Source organism: Triturus cristatus, chromosome 8 (assembly GCF_964204655.1).
Source record: "Triturus cristatus chromosome 8, aTriCri1.1, whole genome shotgun sequence".
Classification (NCBI taxonomy): domain Eukaryota; kingdom Metazoa; phylum Chordata; class Amphibia; order Caudata; family Salamandridae; genus Triturus; species Triturus cristatus.
In genome coordinates, this window is record NC_140591.1 from 1541001609 (window position 1) to 1541018175 (window position 16567).

General features: G+C 46.6%; 1 protein-coding gene across 3 annotated transcripts in view; it reads right to left on the bottom strand.

Moving 5' to 3' along the window:
- INPPL1 (inositol polyphosphate phosphatase like 1) overlaps positions 1-16567 on the bottom strand; it is a 1340026-nt gene that overhangs the window by 254354 nt on the left and 1069105 nt on the right. For all 3 annotated transcript variants that reach the window (XM_085623407.1, XM_085623409.1, XM_085623408.1), the window contains one exon: positions 7206-7293. In XM_085623407.1, the coding sequence (XP_085479533.1) occupies positions 7206-7293 (88 nt within the window). The remainder of the gene's footprint in view (positions 1-7205; positions 7294-16567) is intronic.

Genomic DNA, 16567 nt, shown 5'->3' on the forward strand with positions numbered 1-16567 from the left:
GAGCTTCTGTGGACTGCGAAGGATCCAGCAACACAGGAGGTGGGTTTCTGAAGGTCTCCGAGGTTGAGCTGCCCTCTCACTGAGTTTGAGGCGGATATCCCTCGTGGGGACCGTATAACCGTACCCCTGTGCACCGCGTTTATTTGCAGCTGCACGTTTGTTGTCGTGCAACAATTCCGTGCATTGGGCCATTTGTAGCCCTAACCCCAGCGCATCTTTTCTGAGAAGGACTCTGGCATCCTCGTACTCTGTGCCCTGCTAGCTGGTATCCTGTGAAACCGCCTGGGGTCCCCTCATGACTCCTGTGCCTTCGGCCTGTGGGTCCACTTGAAGATCAACTTTGCTTTATTTGGGCTCCCCTGGTTGCTCCAGGCGTGCCCTGACTCCCCTTGCTGTGGTGAGTCTCCTGGTCCTTGCTGGGCCAGATTGACACCGAATGTGACCATCTACATTGTTTGCCGTTGCCAAGGCTTGTTGGTGCTCCCGCCGGACACTGACCCCATAGCACTCGACATCGTTCGTTGAACAGCTCGCCTCCGGCTCCTGGTCGTCCTAGACATCTCCGGGTCCTTGCAGCTGAAGAGTCAAGATCACCGTCAACACACCTGAAGCACCCGACATCGGTGGGCATTCGTCTACTAAGCACCTGGTCACTCCAAAGTAACCCATACTCTGTCCCCTCTGCTTTCAGGTTTCTTCTCATATAGAATCCATGGTTGGGTTCCACCGGACACTTTTCGTACTTCCAGTAGCAGCATTTCTTGGTCGACATCTATAGAGAACGACGAGGGTTTCCGACGTCACTTCGTGCCTATGCACCTGGCTCCTCTGGGATAGGTAACTCTGGTACAAAGGTATCCACGGGTGGGGTGGCTCTACAAACTCTTAAATTCCAAGGGTTGTCATCGTAATCTGCTGGGAAGGGTCCTTAATTTCTGATTTTCCAACCGCGACTTTCCCATTGAATTGTACGGAGCATGCAGTTGTGTTCTCACACTGCACCCATCCTCCAGGGGTCCCTACACACTCACCTTGGGTGGTTCCTAGGGGTCTCCGCGATTCTACACCTTCTAGACTAGGTCTAGTCCAGAGTCGTGGTTCTTATACCACTATATGGTTTGGTCTCCCCCGGGAGCCCACTGTGTATTGTGCTACTTACGTTTGATTCTTTCCAACTGTATTATTTGATATGTGTTCTATCCTCGTGTAGAGGATACTAGAGAGTGGTAAATATAATAAATACATATTTTTATTACTACTATGTGGTTTCCCTTTCACTCAACCAATACTAGAAGGTTGCATTCTGGTAAAACAAGGTGCTTAACATTCCTTCAAGACTTAGCCTGAAGTTTGCTCTCCATAGCTACCACTAGGATAGCTTTCAATAAAGGTTATCTTTGACCTAATCACCATAAGGGCTGTTTGGACTGGTACATGGTGCCCACTTTAATTAGTGGACAGCATATACCAGGCCAACTTCTCACAGTGTCCAACTCTGTTTTCATTTTGGACATCTCTTCATCTGCATGAGATCCAAAGAGAAACATGCCATTGAAGGGAAGATTTACAATTCTCCGCTGTGCATCAAGTTTCAGCCCAGTGAGGCGCAACCAGGCTGATCATCTAGCACAAATGACATGGGAGTAGCCATGCGCAGCCAGATGCAATGCATCCGCAGCTGCACTAATGACCTGGTTTGCAACCAAGCCCCCTTCCTGCAGGATTTCCTGGAAATCTTGCCGATCTTCTTTAGGCAGCTTCTCCGTGAATCGGGCCAAAACATCCCAGAGAGACCTGTTATACCTCCCCATAAGAGCAGAGCCACTAGCCACCTTCAATACTGATGCAGATGTGTTGCACATCCTTTTGCCCAACGAGTCCATGTTTTTACTATCCTGCTCCAGAGGGACTGCGGAGGATGTTGCTGCTGGATGTGTTTTCCTGGCTGCCGCCACTATGATCGAATCTCGAGGACGATCCGATCGAAGAAACAGGGGATCCTGATCCGGGGCCTTGTACTTCTTGGAAATACGAGGGGGAGCTGAACCCACTGTAGCTGGAGTCAGAAATGTCTGTATCGCTGGTTCTAGCAGCACCGGAACCAGAGGAAGTAGGGGCCTCGCCAAGGATCTGTGGTGCAGAGTTTGAAATATGACCGAAGTAACCATCTGTGTTGACAGATCAATGTTCAATTTGCAGGCAAACCGGCATAAAACCTCATTAAAAGTCCCTATTTCATCAATTGGAGACACTCTGGCTGGAGGTGTCGCAGACAATGTTGATGAATAGTCTCTCAGATGATCTTGAGGACGGAGACCATGACGGGGACCTTTGTCTCCTTTTTGGAGTAGAAGAAGGGTGAGATCCAGATCATCCACGTGTCCTGGATCGTGAATATCGAGCCGATGGAGAAAGAGCTCTCCTCAGGGACCTACGTGGAGATGCCCTCATGGATGCGGCCCAGCAGAGACCCTGGATGGAGAGTATGTTCGGGAGAAATCCAAGCCCGGACTTCTGTGTGGAGCTTTCCAGTGTCGAACACTCTTTAGCCATCTTGGGGAAAGTTTGACAGAAGGAGTTCTCTACCGGAACCAGAGATTCCTCCAGTGTGATCTGCACCATATTAATGCCAGCCGAAGATTAAACTCCCCTCGACCGTATGGACTTCGACATCGATCTCGGCATTCCTAGCACTTCTCCTGATGGGACAGTAGGATTTTCTTCCCTCTGCGTCGACCGATGCCCTCTCGCCGACACCGATTGTGCCAACTTCACCGTTGACCGCTTCTGCGCAGAGGCATTTGGGGATTTATGTCTGTGCGAAGATGCGCTCAACGTCGGTCCCCTCGACGTCAACTGTCTGCAGGACTGTGGTTGAGTCCTCGACACCAACCGCCTGTGGCAGACTCTTCGACGTCGTGATGGTGGAGGCGATCTAGACGTCGACCGGTACCTCGACGGATGTTTCTACGCTGACCCAGACACTGACATGTACTTAGGTCTCTCTGGACGAACATACTTCAAGCCAGAAGTAGCATGCCTCGACTTATGTTTCAGCTACGGAGGCTCTCGCCGCCTCAATGGCGATCTGTCGCCCAACGTCGTTGCATGCCTTGCTTGCTTTTCCGACGTCGATCTCGATGCTGACGGTGAACAATCAGGAATTCTGCCGATTGATGCTGTTTATCGTGTCTTTGCTGAGAGGAGGGCTCTTTGAAGGCAGGATTGCTCTCAAGACCACTTTTTGAATATCTTTTTCCTCTCTCCAGTAAGGCATGTACTTTTATCCTTTCCCTGTCACAAAGAGTTCTTCTGGAGAATTGCTGGCAGTAATAACATTTCTCTGGATGGTGTGATGATGGTAAACGTACAATGCAGACAGAATGAGGGTCTGATTTTGCCATTTTCTTCCCACAGGAGGGACTTTTGTTAAATAAAGCTGGCATTTCTGATGAAAAATATTTCTTAAAATGGTCAGAAAACAACTGAGAAAGTTGTCAGCCGTCACAAAACGTCGTGTAGAGATGAAATAAACCAATTTCTGACTGGAATAATCAAGCATTTCAAGCTCAATGCTCGAGGATCCTCACAGAAGGAGCCGGAAAAAAGAACTGAGCTAACTGTCACCTGTGGTACATGATGGGAGCAGGGGGCTCCAGGAGGTCTTAAAGGCACGGTGTCCAGGTTCTTGTAAGTCAAGTCTTAAAGGCAAGGTGCCAAGATTTTAGTATTGTGATGTTTTTTCATCTATGCAGCCTATGGGCTAATTGCCTGCTATTACTTGTATATGTTCTCTGTTACAGTATTTATATGTAGGATTATTTTCCTTTAATGAGAAACCCATGTAATTTTGACATATTAGCCTATTTAAGGTATAATTGACTGCATGTTTATACATGTATATATGTATGTTTTGGAGGTACTCCGTACTTTTTGCCTAAACATACACATATATATGTATTTTTGTATATGCTCCCGGGTCCCGCACGTGGGCAGGGATTATTCAGTGCTTATGACTATTGATGAGTATACCCTGGAAGAGAAGCAGGATACCTACACCTAGGAGCCCCGGTGTGAAGTTGTGTTGGATCTGCCTGTTGAAGTCAATGGGGATCTTGGGAAGTCCAGCTGCTACTGTGATCCATTAACCAGGTCGGTGGAACCCAAGCGTGGATTTCAGATGAGGAGCACCTGACGAGAGAGGAGACAGAGTCCATGCCACACGGAGTCGTCCAGGGGGTGCAGGAGCACAATACCCACCCTTCTCGGGATACCTCAAGGTAGAATGGAAATCTTGGAGTTGCAGCTGTGAATACCAGGTGACGATGTAGAAACACGAGCTGTCCCACGACTGTCGAACTGTAGGAGGGTCAGTGACTAGTAGGACCACCAACAAGCCTTGGCAAATGCAGCTGATGCATTGCAGGAAGAAATACTTAGTTGCTGACCAGCAAGGTCTGACGGACTCACCCACCACAGGAAAGTCAGGGCTGGCCCTCATCAAGTAGGAGAGCCGGCAGGAATTGATGGAAGACCCCAGAGGACCCTCTGGCTGCAGGCACAGGGAGTCAGAAAGAGGCCTCAGCAGCACAGCAAAGATGGGGGTCCACGTCGCAGTGGATGCAAGGAGGACGTTGCTTTTGCAGCAGGGTAATACTTGATGCTTTGGCTTCTTGGAGCTCAAAGATCTTTGGACCAGAGTCAACAAACCTTGGCAACGGCAGACAGACACGGTGCACAGGGACGCAGATCCAGCAGCTCAACGAAGGATTGCAGTCTTACAAATTGCAAAGAAAACAGGTCAGGCCTTGGGAGAACTACCAAGCCACCACATGTGTAGTAGAGTCTTGAAGAGTCCGTAGGACAGCAGGATCCACAGAACGGTGTCCAACGCTGAGGTGCCTGCAGCTGCATGGGAGTGACTCCTTCACTCCAAGGGAGATTCCTTCCAGCTGTCATTGATGCACACAGAGTCCTTGTGACTCTGGAGGATGCACGGCCATGGATGTTTCAGGATGGTTGCAAAGCATGGAGACAAAGTTGTATTAGGAGCATTCCTACCAGAAGCAGTCTTGTCTCAGCCCAACAACAGAGGTCAGTGTCCAGCAGTAGAAGAGTCTTGCAGAGGATCCTGAAGACAGGTTTTGCAGAGGAATCCTTGGTCCAAACGAATCTAGGGTCCTACCCTGAGGGGAGCCCTTAAGTAACCCAGGAAGGGGATTGAACAGCTTCTGCGGTGACCCCACTATCAGGGGGGCCAGTGATGCTACTCTAGTGGACAGACCGGTCAGATGCTCCGAGGGGCCTTTGCTAATTTTTTTTTTCAAGATGACAGAATCAAATAGACCAGCTGGTAGAGTCTGGGCACCTCACTAGGGGAGGAGCTGGGCATGGGGGTGGTCACTTACCTGTCTTTTGTTGTGTTTTGCGCCAGAGCGGGAGGAAAGGGTTCTTGGACTGGAGCAAATCGGTTTATGCAAGGATGGCATCAAATGTGCCCTTCAAAGCAGTCTGGGCGCTTTCAGAAGCACCCCTTTCCTAGCCCGGAGACACCTATTTCCAAAGGAGGGGTGGCCACACCTCTCCTCTACAGGAAACTCTTTGTTCTGCCTTCTCCTGCCTGAGTGAGGCTCACCAGCAGGAGTTAGGTTCACCAGCAGGAGGGCAGAGCTGGGGTGGACGGAAGCACTGGCTTGCAAGCAGACCCTGCAAGGCTACACAGGAAGACAGGGGGGGCTTTAATGGGGTACTGGAGTACATGGTATCATGAAACTAACACTGGAATCCTTGTAGTTACATGATTACAACTTTATGATACCAAACATGATCAGGTTCAGTGAAGCCATTGTGTAGTTGGACATCTTGAGTTTGCCAGTGTCCACTACATACCTGAAAACGGCTTCCCTGCACTTACAGAGCCCAGAGAATGGAGACCAAGGTTTGTAGGGGTATCTCTGCTTATGCAGGGGTATCCTCACACTTAGAACCATGCACCCTGCCCTTAGGCTACAGGGCCTACCTTAGGGGCGACTTATAGGTTTTAAGTGCAGTGACTGTGATATAAGGTAAACCTTATATCTGGAGTGAAAGGTGCATGCACCATTTCATGTGGGCTGAGATGGCCGGCCTGCAGACACAGTATGCACATGCTCCCATGGGTAGCAAAATACATGCTGCAGCCCATGGGAGACCCCTGGTGTACCAATGCCCTTGGTATCTTAGTAACATATACTAGGGACTTACAGGGGTACACTAGTAGGCCAATTGTGGGGTGTATAAAGTACTTACCAGTCAATTTAGGGGAGAGAGCATATTATACAAATAATTTTGGTAAACTCGAAGGCTTTGGCTAACGCCAGACCTAGTGAAATGAATGAACCACTGTTTCAATATGAATGCCTACGAGTGGCATTGCCAACTCTTTAGGATTTGTAGCTCAGAAGAACAGGTATCTTGTACACTAAGAGTGTCTGTGTCAAGGGACTTTGGATCCAAGTGGAGAACTTGAATCTTTGATTTGTAGAAATTCATGATGCTAGAAATCATCTTCGATCAATGACAATGGCATTCTACCAGACAACTGAATATCTGGGATCATGAATCCTGCAATGCCTGGTTAATGCAATACGACATACAGTCGTAATACCAGCCCGAAGATGGGACAGGTTTATTTTCTTACCGTTTTTACGTCTGGAGTTAGCAAAGCTCTTTTGATTCTAATAAAAATGTTTATATAATATAGTTACTTAAGGAGGCTTTCAGCCAGCCCACTTCATTCATTAGTCTGTTGTGATATCCACTTTTTGCTTCCGACCAGTACAGCATATGGCAATTTGTCATCCCACTTCAGCTATTGGCTATCTTCACTGTGAGTGACAGCATTCTGCTCTTTCATAAGGAGCACATCCGCACACAAAGGTATTCCCTTCGCTGCCAGGCACTACACTGGCAATGGGTGGTTTTTTATGCCAAATGTTTTTATACTCTTTTCCTTACTTTTCTACATTGGGGTGGGGCAGGCAGCTCACATAACAATGCTTTATAAAATCCATGGTAAAAACGAAAGAAGTTTGACAAAGGAAATGGCTGCGAGCCAAGGCCAGACCCAAGACAAGCTTGATATTACAAGAGCCCCGTACCAGAGCTACGGCTCTACATTGCATTTCCGACCCAAGTGTGGTTACACATTTCTTCCCCTGCCTCACCGTAGGACTCGTAGCCATCAAGGGATTTCACGGTTAGCAGCAAATGCTGGTCTTGAAGGTACTCGATCTCTGAGAGAATCGGCTTTAGCTGCAAATAAATAAAACAAAAACGTGAAATTGAGAGATCTGCACATCTCAATAAACAGTCAAACTGCCGCATTTGCAGCATAAAATAAGCAAATTAAGATTGGAACTTTCTTATTTAAAAATAAACAGGGATCCTAAGTAAGCCACTGTTACTCCGAATCAACAGGAGAACTATTATTTCCAAACTCTGTGCACCCTGCCACCTAGTGGCAAAATCATACATTGCTTCAAAGCAGTAAAGACTACGTCACCAGTTAAGAAAAAAAAGTTACTTACCTTTAATTGCAGTTCTCTGGAACTGGTATCTTTTATGGATTCACATGCATCATCCCCGTCCTCGAGCTGTTGGGAGTCCCACTGTAACATCTCACTACCAGTTCTATGTTAATGTAATTCTAAAGCTGAACAGAAACGGTTTAGTTGCCTATGCACAACATTTGAAAATAACCGACCCTTAACAAGAGTCAATAAGCCTGATGCACACACCCCAGAGGGCACCATCCTTAAGATTCCATTTATGTTAAGTCTCAAGTAATACCAGTATTTGGTGAGCCTTTGAAAGGAAGGCGGGTGGGACTGCATGTGAATCTATGAAAGATACCAATTATGGAGGAATACAGTTACGTGTAATTTTTTCTCCTCTAGAATGTGATCCTTCATAGAGTCACACGCTTGAATCAGAGTAGCAAGCAGTTATATAGGATGGTACCCATACAAGCAGAAGCATGGGCGTAGGAAGTGTGGGGGACGCGGGGGATATATCCCCCCCCAAATTTTGGAGTGGGGGGGACACGGGGGACAAGGGTGGGGGGGGACGAGGGGACAAAGGAATTTCCCCTCTCCCTTCTGTTATGGCAGGGCCATTAGCACGCGAAAGCGCTACCTAATGGCCCTGCACTTGACCTGCCTGGAGTCAGAGGCCACCCGCCCTCTGCCTTTTGTTCTGCTGCAGGAAGGCTCAGTCGTTCTGGGAAGGGCAAAGAACGGAGAAAAAATAAACGCTGTCTCTTTTCCTTCATGGCAAGGACCGTGTCCACTACTCCTGATCTGCCTCTGGCGGCTGCCCTCCTCTCTTTATTCCTCCATCTCTTTTTGTCTCTTTTCTTTTCTTTATTTGTTCCCCTGTGAAATTGATCCAAAAAAGGCTGTAAATGCCCTCATTTTCTGACCGTTTTCTATTGAAAAGAAAAACCTCAGAATGGAGAGAAAAAATAGTTAAATACCTAAATAAAGCAATACAGAGTGGACAGCAGACAGGCCAGACTGTTATTTACACCCACACACATTAGCGCCACTTTACAGAGTTTGCCAGTGAAAGCGCTACTTTCTTTTCATCTTCTTTCTTTGAACAACATTGTTTTCCCAGGGTGGGTAAGTGCGCCATTCCTAAAGGGACTGCAATACCTGGTTGATGGGTAGAGTGGAAACATTTAATATGATCGTTTTCAACTTTTTAATTATTTTAGCTTATAAAATGCGGCTCTGTGTTTGGGGATGTGGTCTTTTTTAAACCAAACTGCATACATTTTGAAAGGATATAAGCAATGGACATTTAAAGGGGTCCCTTCCTGGTCCTGTAGCCATGTCTTGAACTTTTCAGGCAAAATCACTTACTGATTTCTGAATAATGAGTGTAAAACCGTTAAGGTAAGCATGTTTTTTTCTGATTACAGTTCACATGCTTTGCTTATTCTTGCATTCCCTATGAGTGTTTGCTTTTTCCAGGGTGTTATGCATTTTTTTTCAGGCAGCATTTTACTGTTGTCTAGTGCATAATTTGAATTTAGTCGCAGCACAATTGAGTTGTGCTGAAGGCAGTGCGAGTTTCTCTCAGTGGGGCAGTATGGTGTTCAGTGTGGGAGAGAATGTGGCACTCTGGCCAGAGCTGCTGAATTTGGAACTGGAGAACCATGTTCAGACCTTCATGACCAGTTCACCATACCACACTCCTGACAGAGCTTATTCCGATACTACACCTTAGAAGGCCCGATAGACCTTAGAAGCCCAGGTGTCTTAGCACCCGCAGGTGGACCTGTCCACCACAATCCATACTGCAGTTCACTTCCAGTCTTACGGGCAGGCATATGAAGAAGCACATCCTAGATCGACAGTGAATCTGTCACTGAGGTCACAAGACCCTTGAGGCCAGTCCACCTCACCCATTGGTACCTCCATTGGCCTTTTTCCAGCACTAGCAGTGCAACTTGCCAGGGGTTGGCAATGTAGGATTTGCATGCACACCAAACTTAGGGGGTGATTATAATGGCAGTGGGACCGCCACGTCACCCCGTCGGTGGCGGTCCCACCGCCATTGGTGACTGCATCACAGTCCGCCATATTACAATGGCGGGTGGTTACCTGGCGGTCGGAAAGACCAAGCACCACGCACCGACGGGCTTCTTGAGCCCGCTGGTGTGGTGGAGGGGCTCGTGGTTCCTACAATGCTGGTGGTGCCTACCATGCACCGCAGCAGGGATTACGATGTCCCTTACCCGCCAGCTTATCAATGGCGGGTCACCTGCCATGGAAATGCTGGCGAAAGGGACATTGGGGGCCCGTAGCAGGCCCCTTTACCCCTGGCCCTCAGACATGGGTCCTGGGGGGCATCTATGATGCCCCACAACATATCACTGCACCATGTGGCAGGCACCGATATATTTAACATGTTCCTTTTTTTTTTACTTTGCGGCGGATGATGCAGCCAGCAGCACCTGCTGCAATGTAAAAGATAGGCACTGCGAATACCGTAGTGGCAGTCGCATTGTAATGCCTATCGTGGGGCCTCCACCTTGAAGGCCAGCGGTCCCATTCCCCGATGCGGTGGTACTGAAGTCCGCCTGCCATCGTAGTCAGCCCCTAAGTTTGCATTTTATGAATATGATTCAGCGGGAAATAAATTGATGTTTGCAATTTAATTGACTTTGGTTGGCCTCTTATCTATGAGATTTCCCTGTTGAATGTGCCTTTACATTATACATTTTTGGTTGTATGAATTGATTGCATACTACACTCTCCTACAGGTATTAATTTGAGTGTCATTAGGAGTGTCTGGGACCAATTGTTTTCTTAGGAATTGTTTTCTTTACTAACCTTTGCAAAGGGCCCTAAACTTCACAGTAACACAAGTCACATTTCTTTTAGTAATTTGGGATCCGTTTGAGCTACAAAATTGTTTTGGAGGAAATCGTTAGATTATGCAGCAGATGATGTATTATGTGGCAAATATGATACAGCCATAGTTAAGTGGAAAACATTTTTCCACTTAATTTTGCCCCAACATTGTAGTTGATCAATTTGTAAGTTCCCCAAACCCAAAAGTCGAGTTTGGGCACAATTTGCATTTTAAAAGCAGCCCTATAACACAGAGCTACTTTTAAACTGACCTCAGGCTTCAGCAGTGCACACATGCAAGCGCAGAAAGGGCTGCTGGCCTCTAAACTGCCATGCCTTATTATATTCTAGGGACTTAAAAGTAGTTCTAATCCCCCTGCCCTATTATGTACTAGGGCCTTATAGGAGAGGTCATGCCAATCATAGGGGTACCCTAACCCATAGTGCACCCTAGTGTATGTAGGTGTTTTCACTGTATTTTTAAGTGCCTCTTTCAGAATAGCACTGGCTGTTTAGGCAGAGGCCAGGGTCAGTCAGTCAGGTACCACCAGTACCAGTCAGCAAAAAGTTGGGGAGTGCCCAGGGCGGCTTTGCAACACTAGAGAAACACAAACTCAGAATGTAAAACATAACACCATGGTTGGGGGGTTCTCTTCAATAATCAGAATTGATTTCTATCCTAATGAACCCATTTTCCAACATTAGGATAGGGAAAGACTGGGGAAAAATCATAACGTTCTAATCTATACATTGAAGTTTTTATGCAGCTCTTTGATGACGGTTAATAGCTCACTGTTCAATGTTAGGATTTGAACTTATAAACTTCAAATACCAAAAGAATATCTCAGACAAAAGCAGTAACTCACCGACATATTGAATTAAAACTTTCACTAGACAAGCCTTCGATCTCTCTCAAAAAAAGAACATTAATCACCAAAGTTATCTTCACATTTTTATTGTTGCCTGAAAATTGCTGGAGACCAGGAATGCAGCAGCAGGTACTTTTCAAACCCTAATGCACTTGCAAACACGACGCACCCACCCTAAGTCAGCGGCCTTTGTTTGCTTTGTGCATTAAGATGCAAGATTCATATATATGTTTTTTTTAAACATTTGGTCTCATTACTATATGAATGTAAATAACAATAAAGCATACATGCAAACTGTGACTACATGCCTGCTTTTCTCAATATTTCACTTCGAAAGTATGCAATTGTATTTGTTTAACGGACGGTGATTTGTATAGGGTCACTGGAAAGTGCACAAGGTTGTCCCTGTCCCCCCCAGAATTTTAGTGTCTCCTACGCCCCTGAGCAGAAGAAGAATTTAAAAAGAGCTCACCTTATTGAAACAGATGGTGCAGGCCCACTTGTCCAACTGCATCATCTCTCAGTACAGTTCACTCGAGGCAATAATGCACAGTAAATGTGTGTATGTTCTTTCACCCTTTCTGATGCCGTGTTTGGACTTTTAAAGAAAGTCCAAAGATGATAGGCTCATGTAAATGAAAATCCAATGGAATTTTAAGTATAAAGCAATAATAAGTCCTTAAAATGAATGTCGTCATAGAATTGTAGGTAAGGCTCTCTTACTATAACAGCTTGAATTTCACTCACTCTTCTCGCAAAGGTGAATGCTAGTAGAAATGCGAGTTTTAATAAAAGACATTTTATGTCTGTGTTATGTAATGGTTGGAGCTAATTTTTCATAAATTGAGAAAGTACTATTTTAAGTTTGAAGGAGTTGGCAGTTGTTTGACTAGCGGGAAAACTCTGAAGAGTCCTTTAAAAATCTCCTTTATAATCCTGATGGATTCGAGAGAACGTTGATCTTGTTCCCTTCTGTACCGTGACATAGTTGTCAGGTGGACTACTACTAAAGACTGAGTAAGACCTGCAAGGGACAACTGCACAAGGTACAGACAGGCTTGACGTGGAGCTGAGGAGATTAGGTGTAACTTGTTTAGGATACACCAAATACAGAAACATTTCCTTTTAGATTAGGAGTAACTTGTTTAGGATACACCAAATACAGAAACATTTCCTTTTAGATTAGGAGTAACTTGTTTAGGATACACCAAATACAGAAACATTTCCTTTTAGATTAGGAGCAACTTGTTTAGGACACACCAAATTCAGAAACATTTCCTTTTGGCTCTATAGGACTTATTTGTGGAAATTACTCTAGCCTTAGCTAGAATTTCTTTAGTCATCTGGAATTTCTAAGCAGTTGAACTCGTCGTGTTCAGCAGCCATGTTGATAATCCTTGAGATGCTAGGTATGGGTGGAGTACTTGGTCATTGCTGAGGTAAGGAAATTTGGAAGCGGTGGTAATGAGCAAGTTATTTACCTTTGGAGAACTTATCTCTGGTAGAGACTATCTAATTGCAGATTCCTCACCTTCTGAATACTTCCTCAGACATCACACTTGGATCCGGAAACTTTTCAGAAGTATCTCTCTGTGCCACCAGGTGGTACCGTAAGGCTCTGCAACGATACCTTTCCCTTCTAGAAATGACATACAGACCCAATATAGGACAACTTCTGCATGCTAACATAAGTTGCTTTCAATGCTGTTCGCACCCACAGATGCAGACCCTCAACAGCAAATTGACGTCGAACAGTGTGTAGATTCCTAAACTTGGGATCTTTTTAATGGACAGAGTCCAATTCACAAAACTGGGATGATGGGAGGGTCGGAGAAGAATATGCAGTTACCAGTATGGGCGTTACCAAAGGTAAGCAAATTGTTCCTCCGATAGTGACTTCTAATTGTGGATTCATCACCTTTTGGATAGATACCAAAGCAATACCCATTCGGAGGTGGTTCTGCGAATTGGCTCACACCAAAAGTCCTCTAAGACTAGCAGGCGAAAATCCATTTTAGGTCTCGGCTAGCGAAGGCTGCGCTTGCGCAGTCTCGCTTGGCGAGATTTAACGTTTTTCAGTAGTGGGGCTTGAACCCGCCCTCTTCTCCATTGGCTGGCTTCCTACACGGAGGCCAGCCATTGGAGGAGAAGGGCGTCTGTCCATTTAAGCCCCGTCTTTTTCGGATTCGGGGGCGTGTTTTTTAGTTTCTTTCTCTCCTCTGGAATGTAAACATTCCAGCCAATGGGAAGAGGAGAGAAAGAAAAACACGCCCCGAATCCGAAAATGACGCTGCGTTTCTCCGAGGCATTTCTGCTTGACCTCTGAGAAAGATGGTTACAAAGTCGGCGAGCTCCTGCGGGGTCCTGGGGTCGGTGTCAGCCATGCCGCTGTCGGTGTCTGCGCTGTCTGAGGACTGCCTTGCCTGGAAGACAAGTTCCTGGTGCCCGTGTGCAGGTTGAGTCATGTGGGCTTTGTGCATTTTGAGAATATTTCTTGGGGGGAGGAGGGAGGGGCGGCGAATACACGCGCTCAAGTCGACATTGCAAGAGGTAGAGTGAGTTTCAAACCGCTTGTTTTGGTATGGTCTCCAGGTATTGGCTGGTGGACAACATGGCCAGTTCATTGGCTGCAGGACATGCATGAGTGTCTGACGGAGATAGCTGCTAACCCCACGCCATGCCAGCTTGTCAGGAAATGCCAGGCTTGTGTAATGCGAGCGCACAGACCGTACCCGAAGACACCATGACTTGTTCACTGTAGGTGGGGGCTAGCGAGTGGACTCTTCCACTCACCTGACTCCTCCCCCAGCAGCTCCTGTGACGCAATCCGCATCCGCGCGCCACCCGTGCTCTACTTCTGTGCGCATGACGTAGACACCTCTGGCTCCCGTCCCCGAGTCATTCCCGGATTCACTTCAGACTAGCTCTCCAGGCGCCAGCATCTGGACCCCGGATCCAGACCCACTCGCCCTCTTTGGATCCGTGCTTTTTCAATGGTGAAAAATTCCAATCAGGCATCACTCTTTGAAAAATAATTGCACTGGGTAGTCCAAATTAGTTTAATGTTTTCGTGATCCATGCGCCTTGCCACCCGTGCTATCTGCTGCACCACTGTTCTAAAATATGCTGGACATGGAGTGTTTTCTAAAACTGGGTGTGCACATGCCACAGTGACCATTCCCGTCACGAGGGCAGTGCCTTGTCTTGCCATCAGAAGTAGTGTCGTTCCAGTTGTGATCTTGTGGACTTGTTGGAAACTGTGAAATCAGGGGCAGTCTTTTTAATCCCATCTACCCTATCTGGCCAAATTGTGTTATCCTGGACAATAACTTATTGATCTTGTGTCTCTGGTACGTTAGTGCAAGATTGCGAGTATTTAGAAACATTTCAAAAGCTACCTATAAGTTTATTGTTAATCACATTGTAGGTGGCTCTATGCGTGGGTGGCTCTGTCTGTGTGTGGGTAACTGTGTGTCTGTATGTGACTCTGTGTGGGTGGCTCTATTTGTGTGTGGGTGGCTCTATTTGTGTGTGGGTGGCTCTATGTGAATAGCTCTGTGTAGGTAGCTCTGTGTGGGTGGCTCTGTGTGTGTGGCTCTGTGTGTGGGTGCAAATGCAATAGGTCTCACATTTGAGAGAGATTAAGCTATTGACATTATAAATAACAATGCCGTTTCTTAAAATGTTTTAAAAACAAAAACAAACAAACAATGTCATGTACAATGCCAATAGCTCTAACTTTAACAATGCCGAGACCATTGCATTGTAAATGCTTGTTTACAGAACCTGGCTGTGCAGACAGTAGTGCTTTGTTAATGTATGAAGGGACATCCACGCAGCACCTGACAAATCTCAAGGACAGGAGCCCCACTTGACAAGCGAGTGGTAGCAGCCTTTGGCCTGGTGGAATAAGCCTCTACACCTTTCCGGGGGCTGCTTTTGGTCCAGTGCATTGCAGATATTGATGCAGAGCAAGATCCAGCAACAGATGGTCCTCTTCTGAACAGCTTTGCCTTCTTCACTCTCATGACCCCCCGCAAAGATCTGATCTGCAATCCCAGTGTTGTCTGGTACAATCAATTTAAAGGTTAAGTGTTCTTTTGGGGTCTAGGCAATGGAGTTTCTCCTTGTTAGAAGGCAGAGGCAGAGCATAGAACGCCGGTTATGTTATGGTTTGCCCAGAGTAGAACAGCGTCAGTACTTTTGGAAGATGCCCAAGTTCCAGAACAAGCTGGTCTGGGAGGATGGCAGACAAAGTGCTTGGAGTCCGCCTACCGGCCTGCCGACGTTATCGGAATGAGGAACAGTGTCTTGATAGTGAGAAGCCCCAAAAAACACAGCCGTGCTGCATCTCAAAAGGAGTGTACATCCAATATCTGAAAAACAAGTTAAGAGACCAGTTTTGCATAACAAGGGAAAAGAAGGCAAAAAATACTGGAGTCCTTTAAAAAACTGCATCACATCATGTGGTGATTTAAATATTGAGGGCTGGTTCGTCAACTGTAAGCAGACCAAGAAAGCACTGAAAGATGCCCTTTAACCATTCCCAAAACAAAGCTCTGCAGAGTAGGAGAGGACAAATACAACATCCGAGCTTGAGCCACCTGCAAGTGTAACGGCCTCTCATGAGCTACTAAACATCAATTGCTGAGTTTGTCCGCTCTGACATTCAAAGATTCTGCCAGGTGGTTCACTATCGGGAAGATTCCTTGATAATATAGCAATTTCCAGAGTGGTGCCTCCTAGCGCAGGTTCAGTGACCCCACTCTACTTGTTGTAGTACCACATGGCGGTGGTGTCGTTGTAAGTACCAGTGTTCCTTCAACGCCAAGCAAATGGCCACTGACCCAACCATGGTCTAGTAACCACCACTGCAGATCTTTAGTAGTCTACTCTGAAATCTGAACATGGTCAGAGAGGTCCCCTTGATGTTGGGCCTACTGGGGCTTCAGGACCCACGGTAGAGTCTGCATATGCCACCTGGTGTGCTCGATATGCAGGGTGCATGAGGCTATCAGTTCCAGAAGCCTCAGAGTTCACCTCACTGAGCCCCAGGAGAGAGGCTGAAAGATCAGAATCATAGCTTGAATGTTCTGTACTCTCCTTTCCACAGGAAAGGTACAAAACCGGACAGAGTCCAGGATGGCTTTGATGTAAGGGAGCATCTGTGAAGGAGTCAGGTGTGACTTCAGCACATTGGTGGTGAACCCCCCAAGGATGTCAGGATGTTCCTTGTAGTCTGGGGGGTGGGTAACGACTGCCTTCTTTATTTTACTCAGGACCTTTACAATTAGG